This window comes from Schistocerca serialis, chromosome 4 (genome assembly GCF_023864345.2).
Source record: "Schistocerca serialis cubense isolate TAMUIC-IGC-003099 chromosome 4, iqSchSeri2.2, whole genome shotgun sequence".
In the NCBI taxonomy this organism is placed as follows: Eukaryota; Metazoa; Arthropoda; class Insecta; order Orthoptera; family Acrididae; genus Schistocerca; species Schistocerca serialis.
Window position 1 is genome coordinate 755,829,570 of NC_064641.1, and position 15,756 is coordinate 755,845,325.

Consider the following 15,756-nt stretch of genomic DNA (forward strand, 5'->3'; position numbering starts at 1 on the left):
TATTGTGGTGGGAGAGGTCGGAGCCTCAAGACGTGGCTCTGGGGTCCGCATCATTGGGTACGCCGGGTCCCCGCGTGGCCGCTACCCGTGATGGAAACGTCTCTTTTCGTTACCAATTGCGAGACGCCGGTGTTGGTGGTATATATCTATGATACCATATTTAGTATGCTGTTCATGAAACTCCTCCTTACCAATGCACAAAAATCTGCGACTAGCCTATTTTTTCCCGCAATCGACCTCTTTTAGTTTCCGTTTACTGACGCAGACCGTCAAGGTTTCTTGGGAAGAAATTGTGGCGTTGATGTTGATAGGTGGAAGGCCAGTGGCATCGTTTGCTAACATCTGAAACTAATTCACTCTTCTACGCTTATTGATGTTGTAGTAGTGGATTTGTGTCTTCTTCATATTAATTTTACAGTCTGAATTTTTTTGGATAAATTGTGAAGGTTGCTTGAGAACTTGGTTTGCTAATTGTGAGATAACGGACGAGTTGTGGCGCCCTGGAAATATTTTAACTTCGGAGTTGGCGTGGCCGCACGGGCCGCTCGGCAAGCTGGGGTCCGGCGGCAAACACGTGGTGCCGAACGTTAGCCAGGCCAGAGGGCTAGTCCCAGCACGTGGTCCAGGCCGAGCACGTGGCTGGGATTTCCTTGGTGACGCGGTGTCGGTGAAAGAGACATGTACACCGGGAGAGCCAAAGATGGCGGACTTTGTGAAACCATAATGGCAGACGTTTCACAGTTCACATAGAAATTAATAGTAGCCAGAGGAATCACGACACCTCAAAAAGAAACACGTACATTACCATTATTTGCACGATGATTCTGATGGTGTAATCAGATTTTCCATATCTTTATTAGTTTAAAGTAAACTGACTGTAAATTCAGCAACGAATTTCCAAAATCTAAACGGTTCATCCGATTTTGTCGATCGACGTGTATTTAGAAAGCCTAAATTGGTATAAATTACAGGCATGCAACTTGAATAGTACATGAGTTATTGGAGGTCAAAGTTGCCGATTACTATCGATCGCGTCAGGCCATAAGTACTCCACAGTTACACGAAAAATCGGTAGCAGCATGCTTATAAATATATTTATTCATCTATGTCTTTGTTTATATCAGATATATACTATTCACGAAGAAATTGGTCAAATATTTACTGTTTTTTAGAAAGCACAGAGAGATTTGGCTGCTGGCCTACTTTTGCTTGCTGTTCCTATGATATATGTTTATTTAAATTGTTCATGTGTTTAATAATGTATGTTACAACGTGTTTATGGTGCAGCCGTAGGAATATTTATTTAATTTCAAGTTATTTAAATGTAAATCCAATAATTCATTATGTTTGTGAATCTGCGTTGGCTTGAAGACATGGTGGGAGCGCTCCAGCCAATCACAGCGCTCGTGAATGGGGAGATTGGATGGAAGTGGGAGAAGAGGAGGAGAGAGGACACGAGATAGTTTGTAACAGTACGGCGCGAGGGACGCGCGGTCGCGAAAGAGACTTGGAGTGTGGAGCGGGTTGCACGTGTTCGCGAGAGATGGAAATACTTCGGAGTGCGGGATTGTGAACTTGTGAGATTTCTGGAGTTTCTACAGTGAAGACGTAGTATGCGTTTAGAAGTGAATATCTCGCGAGCTATGTTGTTGATAACTAATTACGCGCAGTATGAATCTATTGTTTTCGTGTTATTCAACTTATATTTTATTTAATTGCTGGACCATCGACACCAATACCACATTCTCGAAAGTATTTCTACTATCATACTCATCATTCAAAATCGTTAAGATAGTACCTGCAGATTTTATTAATTGCAATCATTTATTTATAAATTTCTACGTTACATTGGCGGATGCCCGAGTGATAGGAACCTTTGACCATTCGATTCGAGGGTATATTCATATTGTACACTGTAGACTCAGCAGTATTTGACTTGTAATGCGGCAACTACGTATCCCAGCCCCAAGACAACGAAACCAGCCAAAACTTTTAATATTTCAACTCTGAGTCTGAGGGTACGTAGTTGAGGGCCACCACCTCACATCCTTTCACCATTTTATTTGAAAGGCCGCAAAATGAGTATTCTCCGTCTAAAGAGGTGAACCACCTGTTTTACGTTTTATAATACCCGTCAAAAGAAAAAGCCTACACGGTGCACAAGTAAGAGTTTAAACAGATCAAACAACAGTAAAAGAATCAGTCTAACGGTGAAACTGTCAGCTGTATTGAAGGAGAAAAATAGCGGTTTTTTCGACGTTATTGAACACCTGGTAGTAGAAGTAGTAGTGGTAGTAAAAGATTGAGTCAGTTGTAGATCACTTTTACACGGATCTTGGACATTTCTTGATATTACCATTTAAGAACAAAAAAATCATAATTCACATATACAGGCATCTACACACTTATTGGTCAAGTTTATACACAGGATGGCAAAAACTGATCGGTTAAAACCGAAACCGGTATTTTTTCTTCTTTATTTGGTTCCGGTTGTAACAGGTATTTTTTATTTTCACTGATAACTGGGTAAAAGCTGATGGATCAGTTTGCCAAAGCAACGGTGTTAATTTTTTTGCTTTTTAACTAAAACTTTTTTAAATAAAGATTAATGTTTATTCGTTAAATTTCTATTTATTTAAAATTAGAAAAGCGGTCAGTGTTATATTAACAATTGCTAAATCGCGTCTTTACGTACAGTAATTAATATAATCTTATCCTCACGAGTGATATGCAGCGGGTCGTAGTATATTCCTAGTCATCATCTAAAGCCTGTTCTTGAAAGTTTGTAAGTAGGATTACTCGGGATACTTTAGGTCTGTCTTCAAAGAGTCTGCTAGTTGTGTTCTTCCATCACCTCTACATCATTCTTCACTTTCATCTTCTCCTCCTTTGCTTACTATAAATACGAAAAACAATAATGCTAATATTACAGAGGAAAAGAGATTAACTCACGTATACTTCGTAACAATGAGAATGACAATCAAGCACGACTAAAAGTGTCATGGAGAGAAAAATCGTTCCATGGTACTTGAGTAGCCTTGAGAACGTATATTACCAGTAAATTACTCTACTAGCCATTAAAATTGCTACACCACGAAGATGACGTGCTACAGACGCGAAATTTTACCGACAGGAAGAAAATGCTGTGATATGCAAATGATTATCTTTTCAGAGCATTCACACAAGGTTGGCGCCGCTGACTACACCTACAGCGTGCTGACATGAGGAAAGTTTCCAACCGATTTCTCATACACAAACAGCAGTTGACCGGCGTTGCCTGGTGAAACGTTGTTGTGATGCCTCGTATAAGGAGGAGAAATGCCTACCATCACGTTTCCGACTTTGATAAAGGTCGGATTGTAGCCTATCGCGATTGCGGTTTATCGTATCGCGAAATTGCTGCTCGCGTTGGTCGAGATCCAATGACTGTTAGCAGAATATGGAATCGGTGGGTTCAGGAGGGTAATACGGAACGCCGTGCTGGATCCCAACGGCCTCGTATCACTAGCAGTCGAGATGACAGGCATCTTATTCGCAAGGCTGTAACGGATCGTGCAGCCACGTCTCGAACCCTGAGTCACCAGATGGGGACGTTTGCAAGGCAACAACCATCTGCACGAACAGTTAGACGACTTTTGTAGTAGCATGGGCTATCAGCTCGGAGACCATGGCTGCGGTTACCCTTGACGCTGCATCACAGACAGGAGCGCCTGCGATGGTATACTCAGCGACGGACCTGGGTGCACGAATGGCAAAACGTCATTTTTTCAGATGAATCCAGGTTCTGTTTACAGCATCATGATGGTCGCATCCGTGTTTGGCGACATCGCGGTGAACGCACATTGGAAGCGTGTATTCGTCATCGCCATACTGGCGTATCACCCGGCGTGATGGTATGGGGTGCCATTGGTTGCATGTCTCGGCCTTCCATATCAGAGGTAAAAGAGGTTATAGAGCAACTAAAAAACAAGAGAGCCCCAACAGAAGACGACACTATTTCCGAGATATGGAAACTCAAAGACCAAATCGTCGCAAAGAAGATCCATGAAATTCTTACAGAAATATGGAATACAGAGAAAATTCCACAGGAATGGGAAAGTTGCGTTGATTCACCCACCCCACAAAAAGGACGACAATACAGACCCCTAATAATTACAGAAGTATCTCACTTTTACTGGTCACCTGCAAAGTTCTCTCCACGGCATTACTCAACAGACTAGAGCCACATGCTGATACAAAGGTAGTTAATTACCACGTCAGGCAAGGAGATGGTCTCTCACCGCTTTCATTCAACATCGCCTTGGACGAAATTATCAAACAATTGGAAGAAAAAATGAAAGGAATTCAGTTAGGAAGAACGTGTACAAACAAGTCGATCATAAAATTCCTGGCAATTGCAGATGGCCTGGCAAGATTCAGCAACAACAGTCAAGAAGCACAAGAAATACTGGAATACCTACATGAAGTCTCTGCCAAAACAGACATCGTATGAAAAATCGCAATACACAGAAAGGAAGAATAACAATAACTATCAGTCCATGAACACGAAATACGGAAAGGTTAACAGGGTGGAAAAACTCAAATATATTGGGGAATATATACAAATAGGAGGATCAAACAAGCCATCCAACATACAAAGAACAGAGAAACTTCAGAAAACGCACAAACTGACATGGACGAACTACAATAAAAGAAATATTTCAAGACAGGCTAAACTCAGGCAATGCAGTACAGTTATGCTACCCAGAAGCATTCTGCGCGTTATAAACGACCACAATCGGAGCATCAGCCAGTATACAGACAGAAAAAAATAGAACGTAAAATCCTCAGAATAAGATTTGGAGTAGCACAGAGATTGTAAAAGAAAAAAAAAATCTGATTGGTTTCAAGAAATAGAAAAAGACCTAAAACAAGCAAGGATCAGTATTGAAATAACAAATGAAAGAAACAGATTCAGAAGCAAAATTATGAATACGAAATTCGAAGTTAAAGAAAGGAAGAAAACCGACAAAATATGGGCATAGGAGAGGAAACAGGAACACAGCTAAAGAATGAAGAGGTTTTGGAAAGAGGTAAAATAAATGACATTTTTAACTAGTTTATGACCGTCAGCATGTTCCTAACATGCCTGGAAGCCAGGATTTACAGAATCATTACCAGAAAAGGAATATGACAAGCAACCTTTGGATTGTAGGGCAATATGCATTCTACCAGCATTATCGACGGCATTAGAATATATAGTGCACAAACAGCTTAGTAATTATTTATCATCAGATAACCTTTCAGATAAATATCAGTCTGGTTTCCGGCAAAATATCAGCACGACGACAGTTCTCGTAAAAGTGACTGACGAAATGAAAAAAGCTATGTACAAACTTCGGGCGACTATTGGATGCTTTTCGTATTTTGGAACAGCTTTCGATACTGGTGACTTTGAAATTTTACTTCCAAACACAGGGCAAAATATTTCTTCAAGTGCTGCGCAACGATTTCACCTATACCTTACATCCCGCCAACAGTGTGTAATGATGGGAACTAATAGGTCACAGTGGAGGGATGTAGTATCAGGGATCCTAGAAGGATCACTATTGTCCCACTACTTTTCTCATTATTTGTTAATGATAGTGCACCTCTTCATTGCTAATATCACTCATAAGCTGATGACCTTCAATAACATCTAAGTACAAGCCCAATGAACCAGCCATCTAGCATGTAAACGGTGATTTACTTGTCTTATCAGAGTGGGTGCTGAACATCTGTTTGCAACTTAACCCATCTAATTCGCAAGCAGTCTTAGTCCCTCACAAAAGACTTATTACCATGCAGTTAAGGGATATTTCCACCCTTAACGCTAAACGGCCCACAAATAACCTATTCTTCTTATGCAAAAAAATCACGTAGGCTAGACTGCAAACACAACTGAAGTCTCTAACATGGCGTCAGCCTCACATCATTTACTGAAGAAATATGAAAAAGGATTTCCTTTCGATCTTAAAAAGACGCTCGTATTGCTACTAATGCTCTTAAACTTGACTAGGGTGGTACTATTCCTCAAGGTCCCCCCGTCGGAGGTTCGAGTCCTCCCTCGGGCATGGGTGTGTGGTTGTCCATAGCGTAGGTTAGATTAAGTAGTGTGTAAGCTTAGGGACCGATGACCTAATAAGTTTGGTCCCATAACGTCTTACCACAAATTTACAATTTATTCTTCATGGATTCTCGTACGAAAGCTCACGCAGGCTAGAACTGGAATTGAATGCTTGTTTACAATACATTTGAGACTTACGCTATTCCGACAATATTACTCCTGCCTTCGAATAATTGTAATAGCTACGTGCCGATAAGAGTATCATACTGTATGTTTGCTCCATCGTCTTCTCAATCATTGCATTCCCTCTATTGCACTACTATCCAAACAGCACAAAAGAAATACTCGTTCTCGACAAAGTAAAATCCTCTCTGTTCCATCACATAACACTGTCACGTTACGCGCTAACGAAAGTATCTGAGCTACCCAAGCACGACTCACGACCCGTCCTCACAGCTTTAACTCCTCTGGTATCTCGTCTCCTACCTTCCAAACTTCACAGAAACTCTCCTGCAGACCTTGCAGAACTAGCACTTATGGAAGACAGGATTATGCGGAGACATGGCTTAGCCACAGCCTGGGGATGTTTCCAGTATGAAACTTCCTGCCAGGTTAAAACTATGTGCCGGACCGAGACTCGAACTCGGGACCTTTGTCTTTCGCGATCAAGATGGTAGGGCACTTGCCCACGAAAGGCAAACGTCGCGAGTTCGAGTCTCGGTCCGGCATTCAGTTTTAATCTATCAGGAAGCTCCGCTTCCTATTTCATCTACCGCTTATTCCTCTCTTTGTGAAACCCCTTCGGTTCCTTTTTGACGAATTGTAACTTCGGCAACTGTTGTTGTAGATACAATGCAATGTTTCCTTTGTTTATCGTTGCCATTGCACTGCTTGTATCAACACCACTACCACTGTAGCACTGTTGTGAGTTACTCGTCGACTAAACGGTTCAACTACGCACCGTAGCTTCGTGCTGTGTTCACAATGGGATACCTCCAATCCCGCCCCCTCTTGCCTTTAGCAACCAATATGGTGTTTGCATGGTAGACAATATGTGGTGCGTCGAATGCCGTAAACAGCATTGGCCTCTACGACATTGTATTCAAGGGGTTCCTCGTCAGTCCATTAAAAGACGGTCGGGAGAGCCTTTTTGACGTTACTCAATGGTCTGGAATAATTCACCATGCTGATAATGGCAGCAATATGGCATCCATCTACAGGTATGACTTACACGAAGCTATTTTGCGTAAATTAAATTATTTTGTTAACAGTAAGACTTTTTTCAATCTTTTTGTTTTGTTATTTTCTCTATCAACAGCCAATCTTTATTTGTCATGTTCTTAAAGGATTACATTTGTGACTGGACAAGGTTTTTGGAAAAATTGAAATTTACGGTGTGAAAATCTCCATAAGAGAGTAACTGAGCTTTGATTGCGCGTTGATATACTTAGTCATTTTGGGGTTTCCTTTAGGTACTTATGATTCGGGTGTAGGTTATATTTAGGCGTAAAGTTTAACTTGTAGGTTTGATATGACTGCGGTTATTCAGTTCAAGTTTATTAAGTATCATTATCATGGTGCTTTGAGTCGTGGTAATGTCTTATAATTAACTGTTGCTGTATTGTGCACTGAATTACTGAGGTTTTGAGGATTAAAGGTTTAACTGACACCGTTAATTATATTTAATTGATATCTGCGGGGCAAGTATACGAGAAGGCTGGTTTCTTATTCTTTCTTACCATGTAAGTTTTGTATTTATTGAAAAGCTTACGCTGTTAAAACATTCATGTCAGTTTAATAATGTTAAGATACTTTGTGAGTAGACTGTTTCGATGACTTTGATACGTAGCTGAAAATGGGGGATTCATACGCAGAAGCCGGTAGCATTAGCAGCAAAAGATGTTGTGGCGGATGATGAATTTCATTTATTCTTTTCATAAAAACCCAAAAGAAGCATGACAACTTCGCTCTTTCACAAAGAATACCTAGTACAAAATTACTTTGGAAGGTCACATATCAGTAAGTGAGAATGTGTCCAACTGTACAATAACGTGCAAAATTCCTCAAGGTTCCATGCAAGGGCCACGTCTTTTCTTAGTACATCTGAAATACTGGTTGTAGAAAAAAGTACTGCATATTTTTAGAGTATAGTATGGACCAAAACAAGACAAAAATGACCAAGTCAGTAAAATGTATGCCTTACGAGCCATGAGTACTTATTCATCTTCGTTACTGTGAAACACATCTCTTTTATTATAAGTTCTTTGCTATTGCGAAGCAGCTACAGAATTCAGCTAAGTAAATGAGGACACTTTCCTCTGCTGTTGTCAACGGATACAGCATATAGTACTTATACGTTAGTGTTGTTACTGTAAACCAATTTCTGGAATGAAGGTACCCAGGAATAGCGTGCACAGAGCATATTTCCACGACCTTCTGCAGAAGCTGAATGTAAATAGCCTTTCGATTAGTCCACAGTCTGTCCGATTCCATGTTGAACGGCTGCTTCAAATAATGGACATGTTGTTTAGACTACTTTCAGTTTTAAAAAATGGCTCTGAGCACTATGGGACTTAACTTCTGAGGTCACCAGTCCTCTAGAACTTAGAACTACTTAAACCTAACTAACTTAACGACATCACACACATCCATGCCCGAGGCAGTATTCGAACCTGCTACCGTAGCGGTCGCGCGGTTCCAGACTGTAGTGCCTAGAATTGCTCGGCCACCCCGGCCGGCTTTCAGTTTTAAATTTAATAGCTCTGGCATCACAAACTGCTTATAATAACCGAAATTTAACAGTATGTTTTTAACCTCGGACGTGAAAGGAGCAATGGAGAACTTGTGAAAATTAAGTTTTCTTTAGAATTGGGAAAACTGCCATGAACACTTTTGAAACGGTATAAGCTTTTTGTCGTTGTGAGGAAATGAGTCGTAACAACGTTTTTAAGAGGTATACAAGGTTTTGTGATGGCAGAGAGAGCATTGAAAGGTTAAAGATGGTACATGTATTGTCAAATATCTATAAAATACATCTCTAAATTATTTGCATCAATTGCTGTATTTTTTATGTCGTAGAGTTAGTATTTATATTTCAAAGCTGTGGGCAATATACAAATGTAGTATATGTGAGAAAACTATAAAATTCACGAAGTTCTAAAAGTAAACATCATGCATTTATTTTCGCGTATTTAATTTCATTTCTACCATTTACGCGAAGGTAGTTGTCGAAATTCATCCACCGTAGTGAGAAATTCCAGTTTCTTACATACTGTGACGGAATCCAGAACAATAGGAATGTCAGACTGTGCGAGAAATAAAACGATACCGTAGGCTCATGCGTTCTATAAAATTCGCCATACGATAGTGACTGTTGCTATGGTTCTATCCTCAACAGCACCGACTGCTGTTACCTGAGGGGTCAGGCAATTACAGCCAGTCACAAAATGCTGGATGTATGCAGTCAAATAAAATACAACTATCCTTCTGTCACGATTGCTGCTCCAAGGGTGACGCCTTAAAGAATGAAGTTTAATAAATCCCTAGTAGCTACTGAACGATCTGGTCAAAAATATGCTACATAAAAAAAATTAATTTTGCGTTAAGAGATGACAACTAACGGAGAGGAAAGGTTAGACGAAGCAGATCTTATCGCAGTGGGTTAACGCCATTTTCACTTTAATTGTAAAAGTGAAATAAAATGATCTTATGGCATTTGTTGGCCGGGATATCCTCGTCGGGGTTCGGCCCCCGTATTGCAAGTCTTTTTAGTTGACGCCACTTCGGTGACTTGCGTGTCAGTGATAATGAAAATGATGATGAGGAACACACAACAATCAGTCCCCTGCCGGGAATCGCACCCGGGCCCCCTTGTGGGGTAGGTAGGTGCTAACGCTACCTCTGCGCTACGGAATTGTGGAAGTATAATCCGCGGAATGCGTATACTAGCTTTAATTCGCTCTGGGAATTTACCAAGGAACCTATTAAAGGAGTGTTAAACATCAATGTTATAGTAATTATTTCATATACCCTCGACATGGCTGTAACATCATAAAATGGAACCCTTCATCCAACGTTAAGTGATGGAAGGTATTTTCCAATACCGCAAACAAGCAAAGCGCGTTCCACTTATTAAGTATATTAGTGCATATGTTTGTACAAGATATAGTACCTACGATACAAAACATGGCGAAACATGTGATTTAGGCACGATGAGTGACAAGCTCACACGTTATATGATGTCTTTCAGCAAGTGTTTGAGTTCTCAATTAGATTAGTTGCTGGTCTGAAACAAACGAAACAACGGATTAGTTGCTGGTCTGAAACAAACGAAACAACGTTTCTCAACCCTCAGTGAGGCACTGGTGAACAAGCTCGCCACATCAAAGATGCTATTTATAGGCGAATAACAAGGTTGATAGGTTGTACCGAAGTGATAGATGGGTTTCAAGAAAAATGTTTTTTGCCCTGTGACGCCTCTATTGCTAAGCAGCACGAACAAGTGTAATCAACTAGCAAGGCGTACTGCGAGGTACTCACCTGTCCGCACGCATTCCTCGGTGAGACAGATGTTACTCGTCTCATCTGGAACAGAGAAAGGTCACGTTATAAAACATAGCCTGACTTCGCAACAAAAACTAAGATACAGCAGCCGCAAAAGTTGTAAAGCAAGAATGAGTGTTTCGAGTTGCTCAAATTGAAGGTTCAGCTTCTTTGTCACTCACCGCAGCTGGCAGGAAAGGGAGAAACAAATATCTGCTGAAGCTTCCTGGCAGATTAAAACTGTGTGCCGGACCGAGACGAACTCAGGACCTTTGCCTTTCGCGGGCAAGTGCTCTACCAACTGAGCTACCCAAGCACGACACACGCCCCACCCTCACAGCTTTACTTCTGCCAGTACCTCGTCTCCTACCTTCCAAACTTCACAGAAGCTCTCCTGCGAACCTTGCAGAACTAACACTTCTGAAAGAAAGGATATTGCGGAGACATGGCTTAGCCACAGCCTAGGGGATGTTTGTAGAATGAAATTATCACTCTACAGTGGTCCGGCACACAGTTTTAATAATCTGCCAGGAAGTTTCATATCAGCGCACACTCCGCTGTAGAGTTATAATTTCATTCTAGAAATATCTGCTGACTAAAAAAAAAAAAAAAAGAGAGGGAGAGAGGGAGAGAGAGAGAGATAGAATGCAGAATAATTCGGTTACTGCGCCTGAAAAATTAGTTTGTGGAATTAAGCCTCAGGCAATAGTAATCACTTTAAAGTTAGTTTCATTTATTGGAGTACGTGCCACATGATGATGTACGTGCACTCACCTACATCAGACTAGAATATTTTTGACACTTCTGTATAAAACTGTGTAAACTGAAGTAAAGAATTTCTGATGGTTGGTCTACTCTTCCCCACCAAACAATTTTCTGTAAGATTACAAACTGTAATCGGACTGAGAGAAGTAAGATGAAACGGGTGGATATTAAATGGCTTCGAATAATGTATCCTTGTTAAACGGAAGCTGTCGTTGGAGTATGAAACTAAAATATTACTTCGGACAACTATCTCGGGCCGTTATTTCATCACTTGTTTTACTAAAATATACAAAAAAAAATGGTTCAAATGGCTCTCAGTACTATGGGACTTAACATCTGTGGTCATCAGTCCCCTAGAACGTAGAACTATTAAACCTAACTAACCTAAGGACATCACACACATCCATGCCCGAGGCAGGATTCGAACCTGCGACCGTAGCGGTCACGCGGTTCCAGACTGAAACGCCTAGAACCGCACGGCCACACCGGCCGGCTAAAATATACACCCTGACATTGTTTTCATCATTAGTGTTCTAAATGATAGCATGAATCTTAATACAAAAGTTAGTCTTGTACCCTCAAATTTTTCCTTTGACATATACATCTAAAACTGCATAGATACTCCGCAAGCCACCGTACGGTGCGTCGCGGAGAGTACTCCATACCACTACTAGTCATTTCCTTTCCAGTTCCGCTCGTAAATAAAGCAACAGAAAAACGGCTGTCTGTATGCCTCCGTATGTCCCCTACTTTCTCGTATATTTGTAGTGTTTACGCGCAATGTATGTTGGCGGCAGTAGAATCGTTTGGCAGTTAGCTTCAAATGCCGGTTCTCTACATTTTCGCAATAATATTTCCCGAATGGAACGTCGCCTTCTTTCCAGGAATTCCCATTTGAGATCCCGAAGTACCTGCGTAACACTTATGTGTTGTTTGAACCTGCCGGTGACAAATCTAGCAGCCTGCCTCTGAAATGCTTCGAAGGCTTCCTTCAGTCCGACCTGGTACGGATTTAAACACTCGAGCGGTACTGAAGAATAGGTCACACCAGCGTCCTACATGCGGTCTCCTTTACAGGGGAAACAGTCTTTTCTAAAATTCTCTCAATTATCCGAAGTCGACCATTTGCCTTCCCTACCACAGTTCTCACATACTCGTTCCCTTTTATATCGCTCTGCAACGTTACGCCCAGATATTTAAACGACTTGACAGCTTCAAGCAGGACACCAGTAATACTGTATCTGAACATTACAGGTTTGTTCTTCCTACTCACCCGCATTCACTTACGTTTTTCCACATTCAGAGCTAGCTGCCGTTCATCACACCAACTATAAATTTTGTCTAAGTCGGTCTGTACCTTCCTACAGTCACTCAACTTCGCCACCTTACCGTACACTACGGCATCTTCAGCAAACAATCGCATATTGCAGTCCACCCTGTCCGCCAAATCATTTATGTATACAGAGAGCAACAGTGGTCCTATCACACTTTCCAGGGTGCGCTCCTGACGATACCCTTGTCTCTCATGAACGTTCGCCATCGAGGACAACATACTGGGTTCTGTTACTTAAGAAGACTTCGAGTGAATTTAATCCATACACTCGTACCTTCGTTAACAGCCTGCAGTGTGTCACGGTGTGAAATGCTTTCCGGGAATCTAGAAATATGGAATCTGCCTGTTGACCTGCATCCATAGTTTGTAGTATATAATGTGAGAAAAGGGCAAGCTCAGTTTCTCACGAGCGATGCTTTCTAAAACCATGCTGATTCGTGGGCATAAGCTTCTCACCCTCAAAAAGGTTTAATGTATTCGAACTGAGAATATGTTCAAGAATTCTGCAGCAAACCGAAGTTAGGGATATTGGTCTGTAATTTTGCGGGTCCGTCTTTTCAACGTACTTATGTACTGGAGTAAGCTGCTCTTTTTTTCCTGTGGCTTGGGACTTGGTTCTGGGCGAGAGATTTATTATAAACGCAGGATAGGTAAGGGGCAATGCCGTATAGTACTCTTTATAAACACTTTTTTTATTTGTCTTACTCAGCCAGTTTTAGTTAACACGTTCATTATATTTCATAAGTGTTGAAATGTTCATATTTACATTGTTCCTCATTCACATAATTTACTAGCACAAAGCTGCAATCGCCGATTAATTTCGCGTCATCCCAAGTGTTTCTCTACATTCTTCACAGCCCATACTTTCTATTTACCAGTCTTCTCGATGCTAATTATTTCTCAGCTACTGCTCCTACCCTTAACGTCAAGATACATATTGAAATTATTTTGTTGTTGTTGTTGTAGTGATCGGAGGCTTAGAATTCACAGTGCTCCAACGGCTTGCAGTATATGTTCCAGGGATTTCAAATTAGTGGAACCATCTTTTGTAGTCAGTCCTCTTTATGAGCACTATTCACACCGGTGATATTCGTTGCTGTTGAAAATCGCAAACTACGCAATACCATAAAAACATGAGGCATTGTATTTATTGTATTGTATGTTAAACGGGGGCCTAGAAACGACGGAGAGGCTCCGCCCCCGCCGCAGCCGCAGTGGTCCACAACCCTACGACGATTACCGCAGTCCACTTCACCCCACCGCCGCCCCACACCGAACCACTCTTTCCGGGTTATTGTGCGGTGCGGCCCCCTGTGCCTCTCCCCCCCCCCCTCCCCCCCCCTCGCCCAGGGAACGTCTCACACCAGACGAGTGTAACCCCTATGTTTGCGTGGTAGAGTAATGGTGGTGTATGCGTACGTGGCGAACATAGTGTAAGTGAGGCGGAATAAGGGGAAACAGCCCGCATTCGCCGTGGCAGATGGAAAACCGCCTAAAAACCATCCACAGACTGGCCGGCTCACCGGACCTCGACATAAGTCCGCCGGGCGGATTCGTGCCGGGGACCAGGCGTTCCTTCCCGCCCGGAAAGTCGTACGTTAGACCGCACGGCCAACTGGGCGGGCAACATGAGGCATACTGCGTGGTGGTGGTGCCGCCGGTTTTCTGTTTTCTTCATTCTGTAAGGATGCAATGGTCTAAACGGCCCGATGGCATGACGACGACGCTTGGCGCCGGCGCGTGCTAGAGGGCGTGGTGGCGGGTGGAGAGTGGTGTGCCAGCCGTGGCGGAGGTGGGCAGCTACGATGTGACAGTGAACTTGGACGGACTGTGGACTGTGCGTTGTGCCCGTGCTGCTGTCCCTGGAATCACGTGCCCAAGCTATCAGTCCTGGTGGTTTGGCGGAACAGCTCCGAAAACGGCGTGTGACGGTTGTACTCAGAAGCATGCATTAGCCCTGGCTGAAGTGATATCGTTTATCTGATGCGGCATTCTATTGCTTTCAGACTTATGCAAGATGATGCTATTGGACGTATTAATACACACAACAAGATGATGCTATTGGACGTATTAATACACACATCAAAAAAAGTTTTGCATCACCTCGGATCCCAGAGTTCCGGAACCTCTACAGAAAACTGGAATAGAGATCAACATAAACATCATTTCAGCCCTTTTTATTGTTCCTGAAAACCACACATTGCGTGTTGTACCACCATGCAACGAGACCTTCAGAGGTGGCAGTCCAGATTGCTGTACACACACATACCTCTAATACCCACTAGCACGTCCTCTTGCATTGATGCATGCCTGTATTCGTCGTAGCATACTATCCATAAGTTCATCAATGCACTGTTGGTCCAGATTGTCCCACTTTTCAACGGCGATTCGGCGTTGATCCCTCAGAGTGGTTGGTGGGTCACGTCGTCCATAAACAGCCCTTTTCAATCTATGCCAGGCATGTTCGATAGGGTTCATGTAGGGAGAACATACTGGCCACTCTAGTCTAGCGATGCCGTTATCCTGAAGGAAGCCATTCACAAGATGTGCAAGATGGAGGTGCGAATTGTCGTCCATGAAGACGAATGCCTCGCCAATATGCTGCCGATGTGGTTGCAATGTCGGTCGGAGGATGTCAATCACGTATCGAATAGCCGTTACGGCGCCTTCTATGACCACCAGCACCGTACGTCGGCCCCACATAATGCCACCTCAAAACAGCAGGGCACCTCCACCTTGCTGCGTGCGCTGGACAGTGTGTCTAAGGCGTCCAGCGTGACCGGGTCGTCTCCAAACACGTCTCCGACGATTGTCTGGTTTAAGGCACTCATCCGTGAAGAGAACGTGATGCCAATCCTGAGCGGTCGATTCGGCATGTACGGCGCTGCATAGTGTCGTGGTTGCAAAGATGGACTTTACCGTGGAGGTCGGGAGTGATGTTGCGCCTCAGGCAGCCTATTGCTCACAGTTTGAGTCATAACACGACGTCCTGTGTCTGCACGAAAAGCATTATTCAATATGGTGGCGTTGC

The 15,756-nt window shown here is 42.6% G+C and overlaps 1 protein-coding gene across 1 annotated transcript in view; it reads right to left on the bottom strand.

Moving 5' to 3' along the window:
* The window catches only part of LOC126473299 (neprilysin-1-like), a 548,467-nt gene that overhangs the window by 251,379 nt on the left and 281,332 nt on the right, over window positions 1–15,756 (bottom strand). Inside the window, exon 2 of the mRNA XM_050100269.1 lies at window positions 10,625–10,669. Within this exon, the coding sequence (XP_049956226.1) occupies window positions 10,625–10,669 (45 nt within the window). The remainder of the gene's footprint in view (window positions 1–10,624; window positions 10,670–15,756) is intronic.